At 49.7% G+C, this 15,753-nt stretch overlaps 4 protein-coding genes across 6 annotated transcripts in view; 1 reads left to right on the top strand and 3 right to left on the bottom strand.

The window, feature by feature from the left end:
• Positions 1-2,224, bottom strand: part of APC2 (APC regulator of Wnt signaling pathway 2) — a 36,146-nt gene extending 33,922 nt beyond the window's left edge. Inside the window, exon 1 of the mRNA XM_020780947.3 lies at positions 102-2,224. Coding sequence (XP_020636606.3) covers positions 102-155 — 54 coding nt within the window. The 5' untranslated portion in view covers positions 156-2,224. The remainder of the gene's footprint in view (positions 1-101) is intronic.
• On the top strand, positions 1,807-4,458 carry LOC110072662 (gap junction beta-3 protein). The gene is made up of 2 exons (XM_020781205.3): positions 1,807-1,840; positions 3,773-4,458. The coding sequence occupies exons 1-2, from the start codon at positions 1,807-1,809 to the stop codon at positions 4,456-4,458; spliced, it is 720 nt and encodes a 239-aa protein (XP_020636864.3).
• A 3,061-nt stretch (positions 4,459-7,519) lies between these two features.
• RPS15 (ribosomal protein S15) lies at positions 7,520-10,067 on the bottom strand. Its single transcript, XM_020780946.3, has 4 exons — positions 9,924-10,067; positions 9,124-9,209; positions 8,323-8,557; positions 7,520-7,698 (listed from the first exon to the last, which is right to left on the bottom strand). Exons 1-4 carry the CDS (start codon positions 10,029-10,031, stop codon positions 7,585-7,587), a joined length of 543 nt encoding a protein of 180 aa, XP_020636605.3. The 5' UTR covers positions 10,032-10,067; the 3' UTR covers positions 7,520-7,584.
• A 2,961-nt stretch (positions 10,068-13,028) lies between these two features.
• DAZAP1 (DAZ associated protein 1) overlaps positions 13,029-15,753 on the bottom strand; it is a 41,269-nt gene continuing 38,544 nt past the window's right edge. For all 3 annotated transcript variants that reach the window (XM_020780944.3, XM_020780945.3, XM_078379062.1), the window contains one exon: positions 13,029-13,248. In XM_020780944.3, the coding sequence (XP_020636603.3) occupies positions 13,076-13,248 (173 nt within the window). In that variant the 3' untranslated portion in view covers positions 13,029-13,075. The remainder of the gene's footprint in view (positions 13,249-15,753) is intronic.

A 15,753-nucleotide genomic window follows, 5' to 3' on the forward strand; every position in this document is an offset into this window, starting at 1 on the left:
GCCTGGTTTGGCATCACAGGGAGAGAGCCTTTGTCAAAAAGGGGTAAGGGGGAAAACAGGCAAAAGAAATGCAAGGGAATGGGAATCAAATTCGGCCTTACCTGTTCGCCAAAGAAGGTGGAATGCAGAAACGAGAGGAACCAGAGTAATCCCATGGATTGAGCATCCTTCACCAGCCAGGGCGGGCGAGATCTGCTGCCTCCTTCCCGCGGAGGGGCTTGGTTTGCGGGAAAGAGAGAATGACATCACGGGTCCATCTCTGAGCGCTAGAGGACGGTGGAGAGCAAAGGAATCTGGGTTGCTAGGGTGAAAAAAATGAGGATGATGGTGGCTGGGGGGGGCAGAAAGGCAGAGCTTGCTGGAGGAGGGAGAGGAGTGGGCAGTTGCCAGGATCAGGGCCGGCTTCGGCATGAGACAAAGTGAGGCAGGCTGCCTCGGGCAGGCCAAATTTCAGGATGTCTTCAAAAAAGTGATTTATTTCACCCCATCGTATATGTGAAGAGGTACCTCTTGGGGCTGCATGACAGTTTTTTTTAAAAGGCCATCTGATTTAGCACACTTTGGTGGGTGAGCGGCTGGCCTTCTTGGAGCCAAATTTGGATCTTCCGAGAAAACAGAAGGGTGGCGGACACGGGTTTGAATCTCGGCTTGGCCACAGAAAATCACTGGGGTGTACGGCGAAACTGCTTAAAGGTCTCGGGGTTGTTGTTTTAGGAGGAAGGAAGGATTTTTTTTAAAAAAATTGAAAAATAAAAATTAAAGACAAAAATGTTGTGGCCGTGAAAGACTGCTGTATTTTAACACGAATCTGCCTGGATCAAGTTCCCTTCCTCAGGCAAGGGTTGGGAGAATGGAGGCTCAACGGGGGCTGCTGTTAAAAAAACAACTCAGTCCATCCAGCAACAAATACCCTCCACATATCATATCATATACATAACATACATATAAATACAGTAGTCCAGAATGACCATTTTGCCACTTGAGAGAGCACTCCTTCTAGATACAGGATTGCTATCTTGAGAAGGGTGGGAAATCAGAGTTCTAGCCCCCATATGCCACAAAACCCACTGGATAGTCTTCGCCCACTCGTTCTCAACCCAAAGGGCAACTTAAGTGGTGGCTAAGAAAGCCTTTCCTACCAACTCAACAAGCCGCTAGAAGACACAATTAACTTCAGATTCTTTCTTTGAGGTATTGCATGAACTGAAAAAACAATAACAACCCTGTGCCAGCATATACACACTCACCCACGCCTGAGAGATCGCGCCCCCCCCTCCACCGGTCTGGATTGCACCAAACTCACCCAGACTGGAAACCTCACCCAGATCTCAAGCCGCTGCCTTATTTATATCAAAATAGAACGAAAGGGAGTGTGTATTTTTTTTGGGGGGGTGAAGCATTTCCTAGTCTTTTCTCTGCTGCCCTTGATGGGAGAAAGGACAAGCCACTGTGGAGCCATCATCTCCTCCAAGCAGACCAGTCCAGGAGGAAACCCTGAACAGGTAAGGACTGTATCCATTCGTTCTCCAAAATTGAGAGGGCGCCTTAAATGTATTTTTTTTCAGCACTTTGGCAGGAGCTAGCCAGGTCTCTCTCTCTTTCTGTGTGTGTGTCTGCTGTTTGATTACCTAGAAGGCTACTCACTTAACCGCAGGTCCTCTCATCAAGTCGCCTCCGACGTAGGGGACCCTAGGCATGAGCGATCTCTAAAATGACGCTTACTTTTCCCCGCCCTGAGAGTCTCATCTTCCGGCACTATCTCTAATTTCATTTCCCTGCCGAGTTGCCTCTGATTCCTGGTGGACCATGACGTCCCGTCCTCCACAGACTCAGGATGCTGGTAACAGGGGATTATAGGCCAAAAGGCGGTCTTTTCCCAGAGATTTGTTTGAAATGCGCTGGAAGAGAATTTCTCAGACGCCCCGGATTGCCAGAAACCAAGATCCAGGAGTGCTCTCATTACGTATTTCATCTCTAGGTTCAGACATGTTTATTCAATGGACCATTTTCATATGCGAGTGGCGTTAGAATCCTGGGCTACGGCTCAGGAGGCCTGAGTTTGAATCACAATGAGGTGACCTCAGGCCAGTCGGTTCGTCAGCCTGGCCTACCTTATCAGGCTGTTGTGAGGATAAAGTAGGAGAGCAGAGCACTATATGTCAGACAGGATATATGTAAGGAATAATTAACTAATCACAACATTGGCTATGGTTTTGATTTGGGTTCCTGAGGTTGGACTGGATGGCCTCCCACGCCCCTTCTAACTCCCTGATTCTAAGATTTACCAAATTTTATTGGTTTGCTGTTGCCTTTGGCTTTGTTTGTTATTTTTACAGTGGGGTCTTGACTTGAGAACTTAATCCGTATTGGAAGGCGGTTCTCAAGTCAAAAAGTTCTCAGCTCAAATCTGCATTTCCCATAGGAATGCATTGAAAACCATTTGATCCGTATCTGCTCTTTTCCGTCCATAGAAACTAATGGGAAGCTGCTATTCTGCCTTCCATTCCGTTCTCTCTCTTGCTCGATTGGAATGCCTGAGGATTTGAAAGGACCGAAGAATGCGTTTTTTTGCAAGATCCAAGCAGAGTTGCATATACTAAATAACTCTCTCTCTCTCTCTCTCTCTCTCTCACACACACACACACACAGACCCCGGCACTTTCCCTTCCTTCACACACACATACGCATTCTCTTCCTTCCTGTAACTCTCTCTGTCTCTCTCTCTCTCTTTCACACACACAGAACCCGGCACTTTCTCTTCCTTCTCTCTCTCTCTCTCTCACACACACACACACACACACACACACACACACACACACACACACACACACACACACACACACACACATTCTCTTCCTTCCTGTATCTCTCTCACACACAGAAACACACACACACACACACACACAGAGACCCCGGCACTTTCTCTTCCTTCACACCACACACACACACACACGTTCTCTTCCTGTATCTCTCTTTCTCACACACAAACACACACACACAGGCACTTTCTCTTCCTTCACACACACACACACACACACACACACACACACACACACACACACGTTCTCTTCCTTCCTTTTCCCACCAAGTCGGATGGGGTCCTTGCAAGGCCATCAGTACAGATACAACCGGCCCTTTGATGGGGACCAAACTGCTGATGCGGCCCCCGATGAATTTGAGTTTGACACCCCTGCTCTAAACGCTGGGAGGAGTGAGGAAGCAGACAGGCACCCTTTTCACTGGCCAACAGTTAACTGAAAGTTCAAATTTTGCACTTTCCCTGCCTCCCACGTGGGTTTTTTCAGTTCTTAACTCAAATCTAAATATGTAAGTCAAGTCAATATTTTCCTATGAGAGTGGTTCTTAAGTCAAAATGTTCTTAACTCAAGCCGTTCTTAAGTCAAGACCCCACTGTACTCCTTTCATGGCGCTTTTGCACGCGTCCCTTTCTCGTAGGCCACCCCAACTTTTCCGGGGTGGGGTGGGTGGGGGTGACTAAAAAGCAGCTGTGAAGTTTTCCAGAACAAACAAACTTGGATTAAACAAATTCTTTGTTTTAAAAAAGGACTTCCCTTCAAGGCACAAAAGGAGATTTTAAGACGGCTTTTGGGTGCTTGCTCACACGCCCACGTGCAAGGAAGCCGCCATGTTTGGGAAGAAAGCCAAGCCAAGATCGGCTGACACCTTTAGGGTCTGGATCAGCGAACGGTCTTCCTGCACCTTTTCGGTGGCCGAGCTGGGATTCTAAGTGTGGCTTTTTTTTCCATTCCAGCCAAAGACTCGCCTCCCATGGAGACAGATGCCCTCACGCGCCTGCTGAGCGGGACCAGTGTCCTGGCGCCCAGGCTTTGCCGGGCCGGCCTGTCCGTCCTCACGGCGGTCCGGCTGGGATCCCTGGCGTTGGGGGCCAAGACCCTCTGGAAGGATGAAGTGGCCGATTTGCGGTGTGAACCCCCCACCCAGGGCTGCCTCCTCGCCTGCTTCGACCGCACCTTCCCGCTCTCGCCCTTCAACCTCTTCCTGCTGCAGATGGCAAGTGTTGGCACGCATGCCGTGGCCTGTGCTCTCCTCTTCCGCCCACCTGACTGCCAGGGGAAGGACCGCTCAGGCTGGGGGCTCTTCCGGAGTAAGAGCCACCAACTCTCCTTGCACTGGCTCAGCCTCCTGGCCAAGATCCTGCTGGAAGGTGTCTTCCTAGCGACGTTTCACAGCCTTTATGGCCGATACCCGGCCAGCCTGTCTTGTCCTCCGTCGTCGTCCTGTGCCGAAACGACGCTGTGTACCATCCAGAAGGCCGACCGGAAAGATGCCTTCAATCTTGTCCTGGCTGGGGCTTCGTGGCTCTCCGTGGCTCTCTGCTTCGTGGCACTGTACCCGGCGTCTACCGACGTCTTGTGCCGCGCCTCGAATCCCACCAAAAGACGATTGGAACGGCCCCTCGTGGTCCATAGGGCTTAATGTCTCCAATTGGGCTTCATGGAGGAAGACGAGTGACTAGAGATGTAAAATTGCAAATTTCCATTTTTAACTGTTTCCCACCCACTCTCCAAGATATGGAAATTTTTCATTTCTAAGAGTGACAAAGTCCACGCCCAATCTGAAAGACGAGATGATCTGAATGACTCTTCCCCCGCCCCCCCACTATACAAACATCCCTTGCTTTTGTACAGGAGAGGCAGGGCCTTATTGGGTCCTGCCCCCCCTCCCCAGTTTCTGGATTCCTTTTCAAGCAAGGTGGTGACAACAGGGAGGGCTTGAGTGTAGCTTTCCAGACTACAACTCCCACAGTCCCTGAGCACCAGCCACGCTCTGCCTTAGACCAGGCTTTATCCTCGGTTGATTTTTCCCTTGGAATAATAATAATAATTTATTGTCATTGTAAGTATATACACATACAACGAAATTCACACAACGAAGCAGGGATTGGTGGAAACCTTTGGGTTTTCAGATGTTCAAGAACCACATCCATCATCCTAGCCAGCATAGCAGACGGGTTCGCAGTCTTAACCTCTGGAGGATTCAGGGATTATAGGCCAACAACTGGAAAGCTACTGGTTGCCCCAAACCTGTGTTCATTGATGCCTCTGCATCGCTATTTTGAAATTACTTTACGCTGTTGGAAATCAATGAGGGCCAATACCTTTATTGGTCGGTTCATTAAAAAGTGACAAGAGAGGCTTTTGAGCTGTTGAGAATACTCCTCAGGGGGAGAAGGAAGAAAAAATGGAATTAAGGTAAATAGTTCAATAAAACTTGGGCAAGACATGATGATTTTGGCTTATCAAGCCAGACTAGAAGTGGAGTAAAATGGGGTTTTGCATTTAATGGGAAGGTAAGGATTTAAACAAAAATTGACACCACCCTTCTGTGCGTTGTCTTACTTCCCACAGGGCACACCGCAAACCTATTTAAGTAACCGTTTTAGGTTTTTGAAATGCAAAAACATGATTTATGGCCGTCTGAGGTAAGATGATCAGCAAAAGTGACGCTGGAAATATTTCAGTGAATAAATACGAATATATGAACGTAAGAAGATTCAGGACAGCAGGGTGAGCCACTGACTCATCTAAGAGATTCAAACTCGCACCATCACATCTGCTGGGGGCTGAACTGGCTCTTGGACCTGCAGTGTGGGAACCCCATCACACAAAGCTGGTCTTTCCCCTTAAAATATGCCACGTTTCTGTAAAATAACAGAGAGCTTCTTGAATGTGGGGAGGTGTAAAGGAATGGGGTGTTGCGTGCACACAATTGTAAGATTTGTCATAGTGAAAAGATATTTTTACTAGCTTAAATAATGCATTACCTAATCTAAGTGGAGCAACCAGGGTGGACTGGTGGGCAGGCTTGGTAACAGGTTTCGGGGTGGCGATGTTGAATGCACTGCGGATTTTAGTCTGAAGCTTACAAGTGTTGTCTGATGGAATCAACTTTCCCACAGACTGAGTACCTGGAAAGTTCCCACAGACCAAAAAGCAGCAAAACCCACCCAATAGGCACCTGAAATTTGCAGTCAAATATAATCTGGCAGGGCTTAGGCTCTAAGAACTGCAGGGCTGGAAGGGGCCCCTAGAGATCACCAAGTCCAGTTCCCATCAAGGAGGCACTGGTGGGGGATTCAAACTCTCAGCCTCTGGCTCCAGAGCCAGAGACCTCCACTCCGGAGCTATCCAGAGGTTCTTAAAATGTGGTGGGTCAGGAGCTAAAGACACTCTTCAGAGGACAGAACTTAAGCCTAATATTGAGCTTTCAACCCAAGTGAAACTCTACTTCTGGTTATTCTAAGATGTGTGATAGCGCTATGATACACAGACAATAAACACGCAAGTATCTGCGCACACGGTGTTCAGCTAAAGGTGAGCAAAATCACGTTTTCCTGGATGACAGCTTCCAGAAACCCAGCTCAGGGATTCTGGAAGCACATGACAGAGAAAACCTGATTTTTCCAGTGAAAATCTCTACATCTGAGGATATATGCTGACTCACTGAGGATGACACTGGGGTTATTTAATATATTTCGATTTGTCACTAAAGCTTCCTGGAAAACCCAGTTACCAAGGAAGGCAGACTGATCTATTTTTAACAAGCCTGGTTAGTAACCATCAGGAACTCAACTCTGTATCTTAAAAAAATCAAAAACTTGGAACAAGGATGCCCATTTCCTGCAAATGTGACCTATACATTTTGAGGAGACGGTCTTAAATTTCTTACAAAATAAACTGGTTCATGTTAGGGCCCTTCCTCTACCACTACCCGATACCTGATTTCTGAGATGCCATTTTACACTCCGCATGGATGGATGAGGATGGAATTAGCTCGGCGTACTTTTCTACGATTATCTGGTGGAACTCAGGGGCCAACTTTAGGTTCCCCGGAGAGAACCAGCCACCGTTACGCTGTGAGCAGGAGAGAAGGACAGAGAACTTAATGAGCCGACAGGGAAAAACTGCAGCTTACATGAAGGCTCCCAGTTTCCCCAAGCAAATATTTATAAGAGGATAATGAGACCAATTTCCCCAAGCTTTTGGCCACCGGCTTGTCTCAAAACATGGTCTTTTTTTCTTTTTAAAAGCAGTGACTTTTGCTCACTTCCTATTTCGAAACAGTAAGCACTTCGTCCCTGGCTAGAACAGGCCAGAAGATGGTTAAAACCTGGTCCGTTTGCTTTTAAATGAACAAGTAAGTAAAAACTAGTCTGGGAGGGGTGGAAACCACCCAAGGGAAGCCACATCTCCTTATACTAATAATCTGGCACATTGTCAAAACTGTAATGATGATACTCAGGTGCAGGCTTTTAAAAATCGTTTTGATCTTTAAAAGTCCACGGTCCTGGTCATGTTCTGAACTTTTACTAGGGGTTTATGAAGGAGCCATGGGTCTATTTGTACAGCCAGCTTTCCACATTTTTTTACGCCGGCCTTGTTTTTCATGAAACTTGGGTTAACAGTTTCCACAGTGTCGTGATTTTTTTCCCTGGATCACCAAAGGCACCCAGACAGCTGTGAAAAGAACAGACCAGTTTTCCCACTGGGAAATTATTATTTTTTATTTACACCTATCCATGTTCTTCCCAAACCGCCCTTTTTATTTCAGAGGAATGAACCGAGAGGAGTGGGTGGCCCCAATACCCGGTCGGCCGTGCTTCACAGGCTTGTAGGTGATGGAGAATTCTCCCAGGTAGTGGCCGATCATTTCAGGCTGAAAAAGAAGGGGAGAAAAAAGCATTAAGTCTATGAAAAATACACATACCACCTTCTAGATGGAAGAGAGGGGAGGGGGACAAAACAGGTTATTTGGTACACAAACCGAAGTCAAGCATGAATGATTCCATTATTAATTTGTTTTTCTAATGTTTAACGTCTTACATTTTTAATCCTATCCCTTTTAATACGGGGAGCCACCTTGGTTCCCTTTGACTGGGAGAAAGACGGCCTTATAATCAAAACAAATAAATGAATAAAGCCATAAAAACATCCCAAGCACACATGAGCTTTGGACTTCTCTGGTCCTCCTTGCCTATGGCTTTTCCTACTGTGACTGCCTTCCTGGCGAGTCTCAAACACGACGCCCTTCACTGGGAAAGCGGGGAGGGAACCCAGATCTGAGGATTTCTGGGGAATTGTCGTCTTAACGCATCAGGAGGACCTAACGTTGCTAGATTTTATTTCCATCCCCTCCGCTTGATGTTCTGTCACAGCCTCCACAGCCTGGACCTGACCGCTTCCCCTCCTTGCCTGGAGAACCAGGATCAGGCCACGATCCCTCCCAGCTGTTTCTCCTCCTCCTCCTCCTCCATCATCCTCCTCCTGCGAGGCGGCTCACCTTGATTTCCACCTGGTTGAAGGTCTTGCCGTTGTACACCCCAACCATGCTCCCCACCATCTCGGGAAGGATGATCATGTCCCGCAGATGGGTCTTGACCACCTCGGGCTTCTCCATCGGCGGGGCGTCCTTCTTGGCCTTCCGGAGGCGCTTGAGGAGCGAGTGCTGCTTGCGGCGCAGGCCCCGGTTGAGCCGCCGGCGCTGGCGGGCACTGTAGAGTTGCATCAGCTGCTCGCTGGGGAAGGCAAGGAGAAGGCCCCTCCGTCAGCTTCGTGCTGATCCCTGGAAACACGCTCTGAGCAAAAGGGGGGACTCCCCCTAACTCCTGACCCCACAGGCCCTTATCCGCACCCAAAGCCCTAATAAATTCTTAAGAAACAGGAACAAGTAGAAGCTTCTTTTCCCTCCCTTTCTCCCTAGGCTCTTCCGATCCACCCCACTCGCCTATCTAAATGAAGTTTTCAAGACTTGAATTTGCAGCCCTGAGCGTTTTCAGACTTTCGTGGCTACCGGTTCTGATTTCTGGACATTCACTCCAAGATCAAATTCATCCCCTCTCAGCGGCTGGAAAATCCCATCAGGTAAGGGCTCCTCCCTGTCCTGCCTTGGGGGCATCTTGCTGCCCACAGCTGGGAACTGAATACTGGATTCTGTGGTCGGCTGGAGATCCTCCATGTATAGGTGCAATCTACCTGCCACAGACCACAAAAACTGGCCCACCGCTGCCTCTGGGCTATCCGCTTTCTCAAAATACCATCTCCCACCTCCTTGTGACCCATGGAAAGAGGAAGACCCCCTTACTAGGACATGTCCAGCAGCTGGTCGAGGTCCACCCCGCGATAGGTGAACTTCCTGAAGGTGCGCTTCTTCTTCTGTTCCACTTCCGCCTGCCGGGAAAAGAGGAAAACCATTTCCTTTTAAAACGCTGCTGCATTATCCTAAGGACGGATAGAAGGGCCCCAAACCTGACTGGCTTTCAGTCAAGCAAGGGCAAGGCATGGGGTGGCTCCCCCTCTGCACATGCTCAGAGGCCCTGTTGATTCCAATAACACCCCTTGGCACACGTATCTTCTCCTCTTTCTTTAAATAACTCCTCCCACCCCCTCCATCCATGGGGCAGGAGGGCTTGCCCTCTCTCTGCACGTGCTCAGAGGATACTGCTTATTTAAATTTACACACGGATATTCCTCACTTTCTTTAAATAGGTTGTTTTCCTCTCAAAATAATGGGGTGTAAGGGGTGCTGCCTCTGCACACGCTCAGAGGCATTGCTATGGATCTCCCTCCATCCACCACGTTACCCTGGTTTTGGAAAGCCTGGGTCATGGGGAGGCGACGGAGCTGCCGAAGCGTTACTTTTGGGGGAGAGAAAGTAACGCCCCCCTCGCGTTCCTTCGAAGGAACCAGCAAGGCAGCCCCGGGATGGCGCCCCGTTCCCCACCGCCTCTCTCCCTCCCTCCCAGGCCCCTCGGCTCAGCCGCCCCCAACCCGCAGGATGCCCGAGGCGCTGTCTAAACGGGCCCTTCGCCCTCAACCGCCCGGATGGATTCGGATAAAAAAGCTCCCTCTCCCCCGCCGGCGCGCCGCCACTCCAATACCCACCATCTTGGACGCCGACCTCTCCGGGAAAAGAGCGAGCTCTCGCGCGAGTTCGTGCTTGAATCTCGCAAACGGGACAACTTCCGGGAGGGCGGAGGACTTCCCGTCCATGGCCACGCCCACACGCGCCGAAAGGGATTTCGGCGCGGCCGCTTCCGCCCACAAGCCGGCGCCGCCGTTGGCTCTGCGCGTGCGCAGCTCGCTTAAAGGAGCCGACCGCGACCGGCTGTAAGGAGGAGGTTCCTCTTAACGCTTTTCATGCTTTCATTCAAATTGCGGGAAAAGGCCTTGCAGGGGTGGGGTGAGCATTATTGCTTTTATTATAGAAGGGGCTTCCTACCTCTAAACTTTAATCCACACACCTACCCTGCGAGGTAGGCTTTAAGCTGAAGGCTGAGTTGCAGGCGACTCACTGGCGCATGCGCGGAACAGCTTTTCTGCAGCTCTTCTGGATCACAACTCCTATCATCCACAAAAACCGCCCTGTAAATGTTCCCCAGCCATAGGAGTAAACTTTGGTCCGCCATAGGCGTTGGACTACAACTCCCCAAATCCTTTAACCATTTGCTCGGCTGGATAGGTCAAAATACTGCTCCAATACATGTGTCCCCCCCCAAATAAAAAGTAGAGTGTGGTCTTCAAAAACAGCCCGTGGTCACTCTTTCGTATGGCTGATGTATCATGAGAAGACCAGGCTGACTAGAAACGCAGCCAGGCTAGGAAAAGGTGAAAGCAGTAGGAAAAGAGGAAGACCTGAGATTGAGGTGAGTCGACTCAGAAAGGAATCCACAGTTTTTTGTTTCTCAGCCTTGAGCAGGACTTTTAAGGACAGGGCTTTCTGGAGGCCCAGAACCTGTAGGGTCACCGGGAGCAGGAATTTCCAAAGAAGTTGCTGTGTTTCTCTCAACAGGTTAAGAATTTTTTTAAAAAAGGAAAATATTATGGCACTTTCGAGAGTTTATTTCAGTGGGAGCCTTTTGGGATCCAAAACAACTCTTGGAGGCTAGTATAAGATGCTACCCCATTTCCCCCTTTTCTTTCACCAGTCTTGGACCCATGCAGAAACCCATCCTTTTGAAAATCAGCAAGCTCGGGTTTTTCTCAAGGCTAGCCCATGCGCCATCTTCACATGCTCCTCGGACGTGTGGGTGCAGTCGGGTCTCAACACGCCGAGAAGCAGAACTCAGAGCTCCCAAAGGCCAGATGGGCAGCTGTGGCATTCCAGGCGTCTTTGGGCTGCAAACCCGGCCCTCCTTCACGCCAGCCGGGGGTGCAGGAAGGGGATGCTAAAACATCTGGAGGGCCACAGCGGGGCATGATCTTAAAACAACTCCCCCCCCCCCAAGCCGCTGGCTGTGGATGAGCCTTAAAGATGAGAGAAATACCCTCTGGTCCGGGTTCGAAAAAAATGCCAATTGGATCATGGCTTTCTGCTCGCAGAAGGGAGCAAAAAGGATGAAAAAATGCTGGATCTGGGGTACTGTGTGGTCGTCGGAGTTGCACACCTTTCTCTTTCAGCAATGTGTGGGATGATACCCCACTCCTTTCACACAAGCCATGGGTCCCTCCGTCCTTACCTGACAAGACCCAGGATAGCTCAGGGGTTCAGTCTCTGCCTTAGGAATCAGAGATTGGGGGTTAAATTCCCCGCCAGATCTGATGATCCAGAGGGTCCCTTTCCTGCAATGCCCCTTCTCGAATTACGGAGAAATGCAACCGCAGGGCGTTTGCCAGCTCCTTCGCCTCTGGATTTAAAAGCGAGGCATGCCAAGGCCTAAGTGCGAGGCTCAGAAGACTCTGGGCCGGGAGATCAGAGAGGAATTTAAAGAGACAAGACCTGAAAAACACATAAAGCGCATCGTGACTCCGAAGACGCAGGAGTTGCCGGAAACGGCGCATTCAGTGACATCTGCCATCTGTCCCTGAAACACTTCGGCTTTTGCCGACGACTCACGGGAGGCCTCTGGACCCAAACCGAAAGACTGGCGCAAAATGGCGAGTCTGAACACTGTTCCGGCACAAAATCACACTCCTCCTGATCTTTGCGACGGATGGGCGGGTGGGGACATTCAAGCAAGGTTGCACGTGTGAAGAAGGCAAAGAGGGGCAGTTTAGAAAGACGAGCAGACACAAGCTTGTGTTTCTAATCCAAATGTACTTCTCTTTATTCAAACCAGGGGTAATCACTGGCTAGTGCAAAATGCACCCCAAAATGGTTGTTCATGTGTTTTTTTTATTTTATTTTTTGTTGCCTGAGGGAAATCTACATCTCAACAAGGCCTCCATGAACCCCCTTAAAGAAATCTACATCGCCAAAGGATTTTTTTTTAAAGAACCGAAGCCCAGGCTGAAACCCTGGGCTTCCCAAGTGACACGGTGCCTTCTTCGAAACGAGCCGGTTCCCGCATTGCTCCTCAGCTCGGAAACCAGCAACAGCAACAACAACACACACAGTAGATTCCTTTCGTTTCTCCAAACATCCCGTTTTCGGGACCGACCCAACCCGACCGCCCAAAACCAGGCGGCTGGGAGCTGACCCTCGCTTACGTCTAAACAGTGCTAATGGAAAACCCTGTGGTTTTTCTTGTTTTCTCCTTTAAATTAAAAAATAAGCCAGCATACATAGTAGAAAATTTCTCTTAAAAATCTCACAATCTGTAAATGTATATATTTTTTTTCTTCTTCTTTTTCTTTAAACATAAAGTTTACAATATATGGTAAAACAAAGGCTCAGAAAAAAAATTAAATTTTCAACAAAAATAGAGAAAGAAACCTGAAGTTTTCTTTGTTTTTTTTTCTTTTCCTTTTTTTTTTTCAATTAAAGCTGAAGACATTTTTAAAACCCTGTAGTTTGAACCAGTGACACTCTCTTTATTTGTGCTGATGGGTTAAAGATGTGGTGGTGGTGGTGGAGGGAATAAAAACTGCAGTCTAAACACCACCTTTGCAGCTTGGCTTTCAACAGCTGCTGGATCCTTCTCTTACACTCCCCCGGACAGATGTTCACGTCTCCCCGCCCGCGTGCCCCCACCCACCCCACCCACCCCGGCCAAGTTGATGATTGTCACAAGTTCGTTAAGTCTTGGATTCTTGGGTTTCAAAGGATACCAGAGGGTTCTCCTCTGGGCGCAACGCCCTGGTTTTCAGGCGCCCCGCTAGCGCCGGTAGGGGTGGAAACCTTGAACGTTATGGTTCTGCCCCCGGCCAAAACCACTGCCCCCGGCGGGCGGCCCACTGGAAGGGGGCACGGAAGGGCCTCCATAGGAGGGGGGCTGTTGGCTGGGGTCGGCGAAGCCTTGTCCAAATCCACTCAAGTCTTGCCCGTATCCTAGAAGGGAGAAACAGAGGAACAAAAGAGTTTGGTGAAGATGGGCTTCGTTGTGGTTTTCAAACGAATTCAGAACCCAGTCCCCCCCCCCAGTCACCTCCTTCTCGCCCTCACCCTGAGCAGGGCCTGAGAGGCAATGGGAACCGGAGTCCAGTCCGGCCCACTGGATAGCCACTCGAAGAGGCTATGCTGTCTTAAGGGGAAGAGGACGGAGGTGTCTCCCCACTCTTCCACCCCATTCAAAACCTTCCCCAAGGACGGGCTGCTTTCTTACTTGGGTCTCTGAATTCCCCTGAGATTTGCATCCACAGGTATGAGGCACCCCCATTCACCCTTGGTGGATCGGAGGGCTCCCCCCTTGCAAACCCTCCGGCTGCTTTTCAAAGCAAGCTGGCATGTGCAACAAGTAAGCGAACGAGACACAAGAGGTAGTGTCGCTTTTAACACCTCAGAGCAAGACCCCGCATGTTAGTAGGCACAGTCCCCCTTGTGTCAAAAAGCAGCAGTGAAGCATGCAAAGGGGGTGAGAAGCCAACCCCCCCCCGTGTATCAAGCGAGACCATGGGTTGGTCCAACACAGTGCCGTTCATTCTGACAGCCAATATCAAGATCTCGGACGCAGAGGGGCGTCATCGTGAAGCTCAAACCCACCGCAGATGGCCGACTCCGGGTTATATGGGGACCGTATGCTTGGGATCCTACAGAAGCCCAGATCACATTGCCCATCTTGCTTTGGGGAAGGGAACACGGGCTTCTGTTATTCTTCCTTTGGCAAAACCCAAAGGGAAACATTTTTAAAACCAAAAAACACAAACCCAGTGACACCTTACAAACTGTGATAGTTTGATGTGAGCTCTTCTTAAACTACGGCTGTAAAAGAATTCGGGTTGGTTACTTTCCCCTCTTCGCACCCTTCCAGTTTCCAGCCTGGGCCAAATTCTGCTGGGCGGGAGACACGTTCTGCTATCACACTGAGTGGCTGAAACATTTTGGGGAAATTTCCTGAGCTACCCACAAAATCATGATGCGCAGCGTGAAGAAGATGCAGTATTCTCCAAAGCTAGGTGTCTGCCTGATTTGTTTTGGCTGTCTAATAAAGGTATCACCTGCCCTTGTGTTTGAAATATTTGGCTGGACATTAAGTCTCATTGTCCCATCATCTTCTCCAGATCACATTCCTGCCAAGTTCACTCTGACAAGTGATGCAGGCAAGGTGTTATGGAAGGAACAGGCTCCTCCTCTCCAAGGGAAGATCAAGTTTTCTCCATTGTCACCCAGGGCTGGTTCCACTGCAGGGGTTGGCAACTAGATGACCGGGCTGCAACAGCTTATCCTTCCGGCCACCTCCCACCAACCTGCACTTGTCGTGTGCGTCACTGATGGTGGAAATACAAAGCAAAAACAAAGCTGTGTTGTAGTTTAGCAGCATGGGACTGGGACCTGGAAGATCAGAGGGTCTAAGCCCTGCTGAACCCGGAGGCCTTTGGACCGGTCTCTCTCGCTCAGCCTGACCTACTCAACAATGTTGTGGCGAGTGAGAGCATTGGAAAGAGGCCGATAAGGAATCCAATTTAAAGGAGATCTGGTAAAACGGGTGTCCAATTTTTCTCTTGAAGGTCTCTGGCGTCCGAGCGTCCACCACCTCCCGATGTCCCATGGTCATACTGCTCTAACGGTTAAGAAGTCGTCTCTCCGCCCCCCCAAATATTCAGCCTAAATCTGGCTTCCTGTAGCTTCAGCCTATGACGTGTCCTGCTGAGCTCACTGGAATAAATCTGGGTCAGAAATATAACTGGGGAAAGACAGTCCGTTTAAAAAGCTAGCCATCTTCATGGTATCCACCTCACGTTCGTCTCATTCCTCTGGGGTAAACTCAGCTAAAAGGGCAGAGGCCAGCCAGCCAGCAGTGAAGTCTGGGGCTGCCACGCATCCCTGCGAACTTGGCGTCGCTATCATGGGGTTTCTGACTCGCTCACAAAACATGACCAACAGCACAACCCACGTGTGTTCCCAGACCAGGACTGGGGGGACGTCCACTTCTCCAGATGCTGCCCCCTGCCCCCATGGCATTGCACCCACAACGGGTAGGGCTCGCAATTCCTTTGGTCTTTACTGAACTGGGCTCTTCCAGGTTTCTGGCTGTGGAGCCTGAGGTTGGGAGTTCGAATCCCCCCCAGGGCCTCCTTGACAGGGGCTGGATCCAATGATCCATAGGTTCTCTTCCAGCTCAGCCGTTATGAGATGGTGATGATTATCTCTGCCTGGGGCCTTCACAAAGACACTTCTTCATCGCTAACAAATCCTACAAGGGGGAATTATTGGGTGTCCCTCATGTGACGCTATTGAGCAAGGGGGCTACCCTGCATCAATATATATATATGGCAAATGGGTACAGAATCTCTCTCCCGCCCTCCTTTTAACTGACGCCATCTCTGCAAGGGAAAAAGGGAGTAAAAAGGTTACTTCCCCACCCACCCGCCGCATCCTTCCACACAAAGAGATCAT

The sequence above is a fragment of the Pogona vitticeps genome, chromosome 7, assembly GCF_051106095.1.
Source record: "Pogona vitticeps strain Pit_001003342236 chromosome 7, PviZW2.1, whole genome shotgun sequence".
Classification (NCBI taxonomy): Eukaryota; Metazoa; Chordata; class Lepidosauria; order Squamata; family Agamidae; genus Pogona; species Pogona vitticeps.

Excerpts from the sequence above, each read along its gene's own strand:
- LOC110072662 (XM_020781205.3), top strand. The coding sequence starts at position 1,807 with ATGACGTCCCGTCCTCCACAGACTCAGGATGCTG. Across the intron at positions 1,841-3,772 it reads TCCACAGACTCAGGATGCTG|CCAAAGACTCGCCTCCCATG; the intron begins GTAACAGGGGAT and ends TTTCCATTCCAG.
- RPS15 (XM_020780946.3), bottom strand. The coding sequence starts at position 10,031 with ATGGACGGGAAGTCCTCCGCCCTCCCGGAAGTTGTCCCGTTTGCGAGA. Across the intron at positions 9,210-9,923 it reads AGAGGTCGGCGTCCAAGATG|GCGGAAGTGGAACAGAAGAA; the intron begins GTGGGTATTGGA and ends TTTTCCCGGCAG. Across the intron at positions 8,558-9,123 it reads CAGCTGCTGGACATGTCCTA|CGAGCAGCTGATGCAACTCT; the intron begins GTAAGGGGGTCT and ends TGCCTTCCCCAG.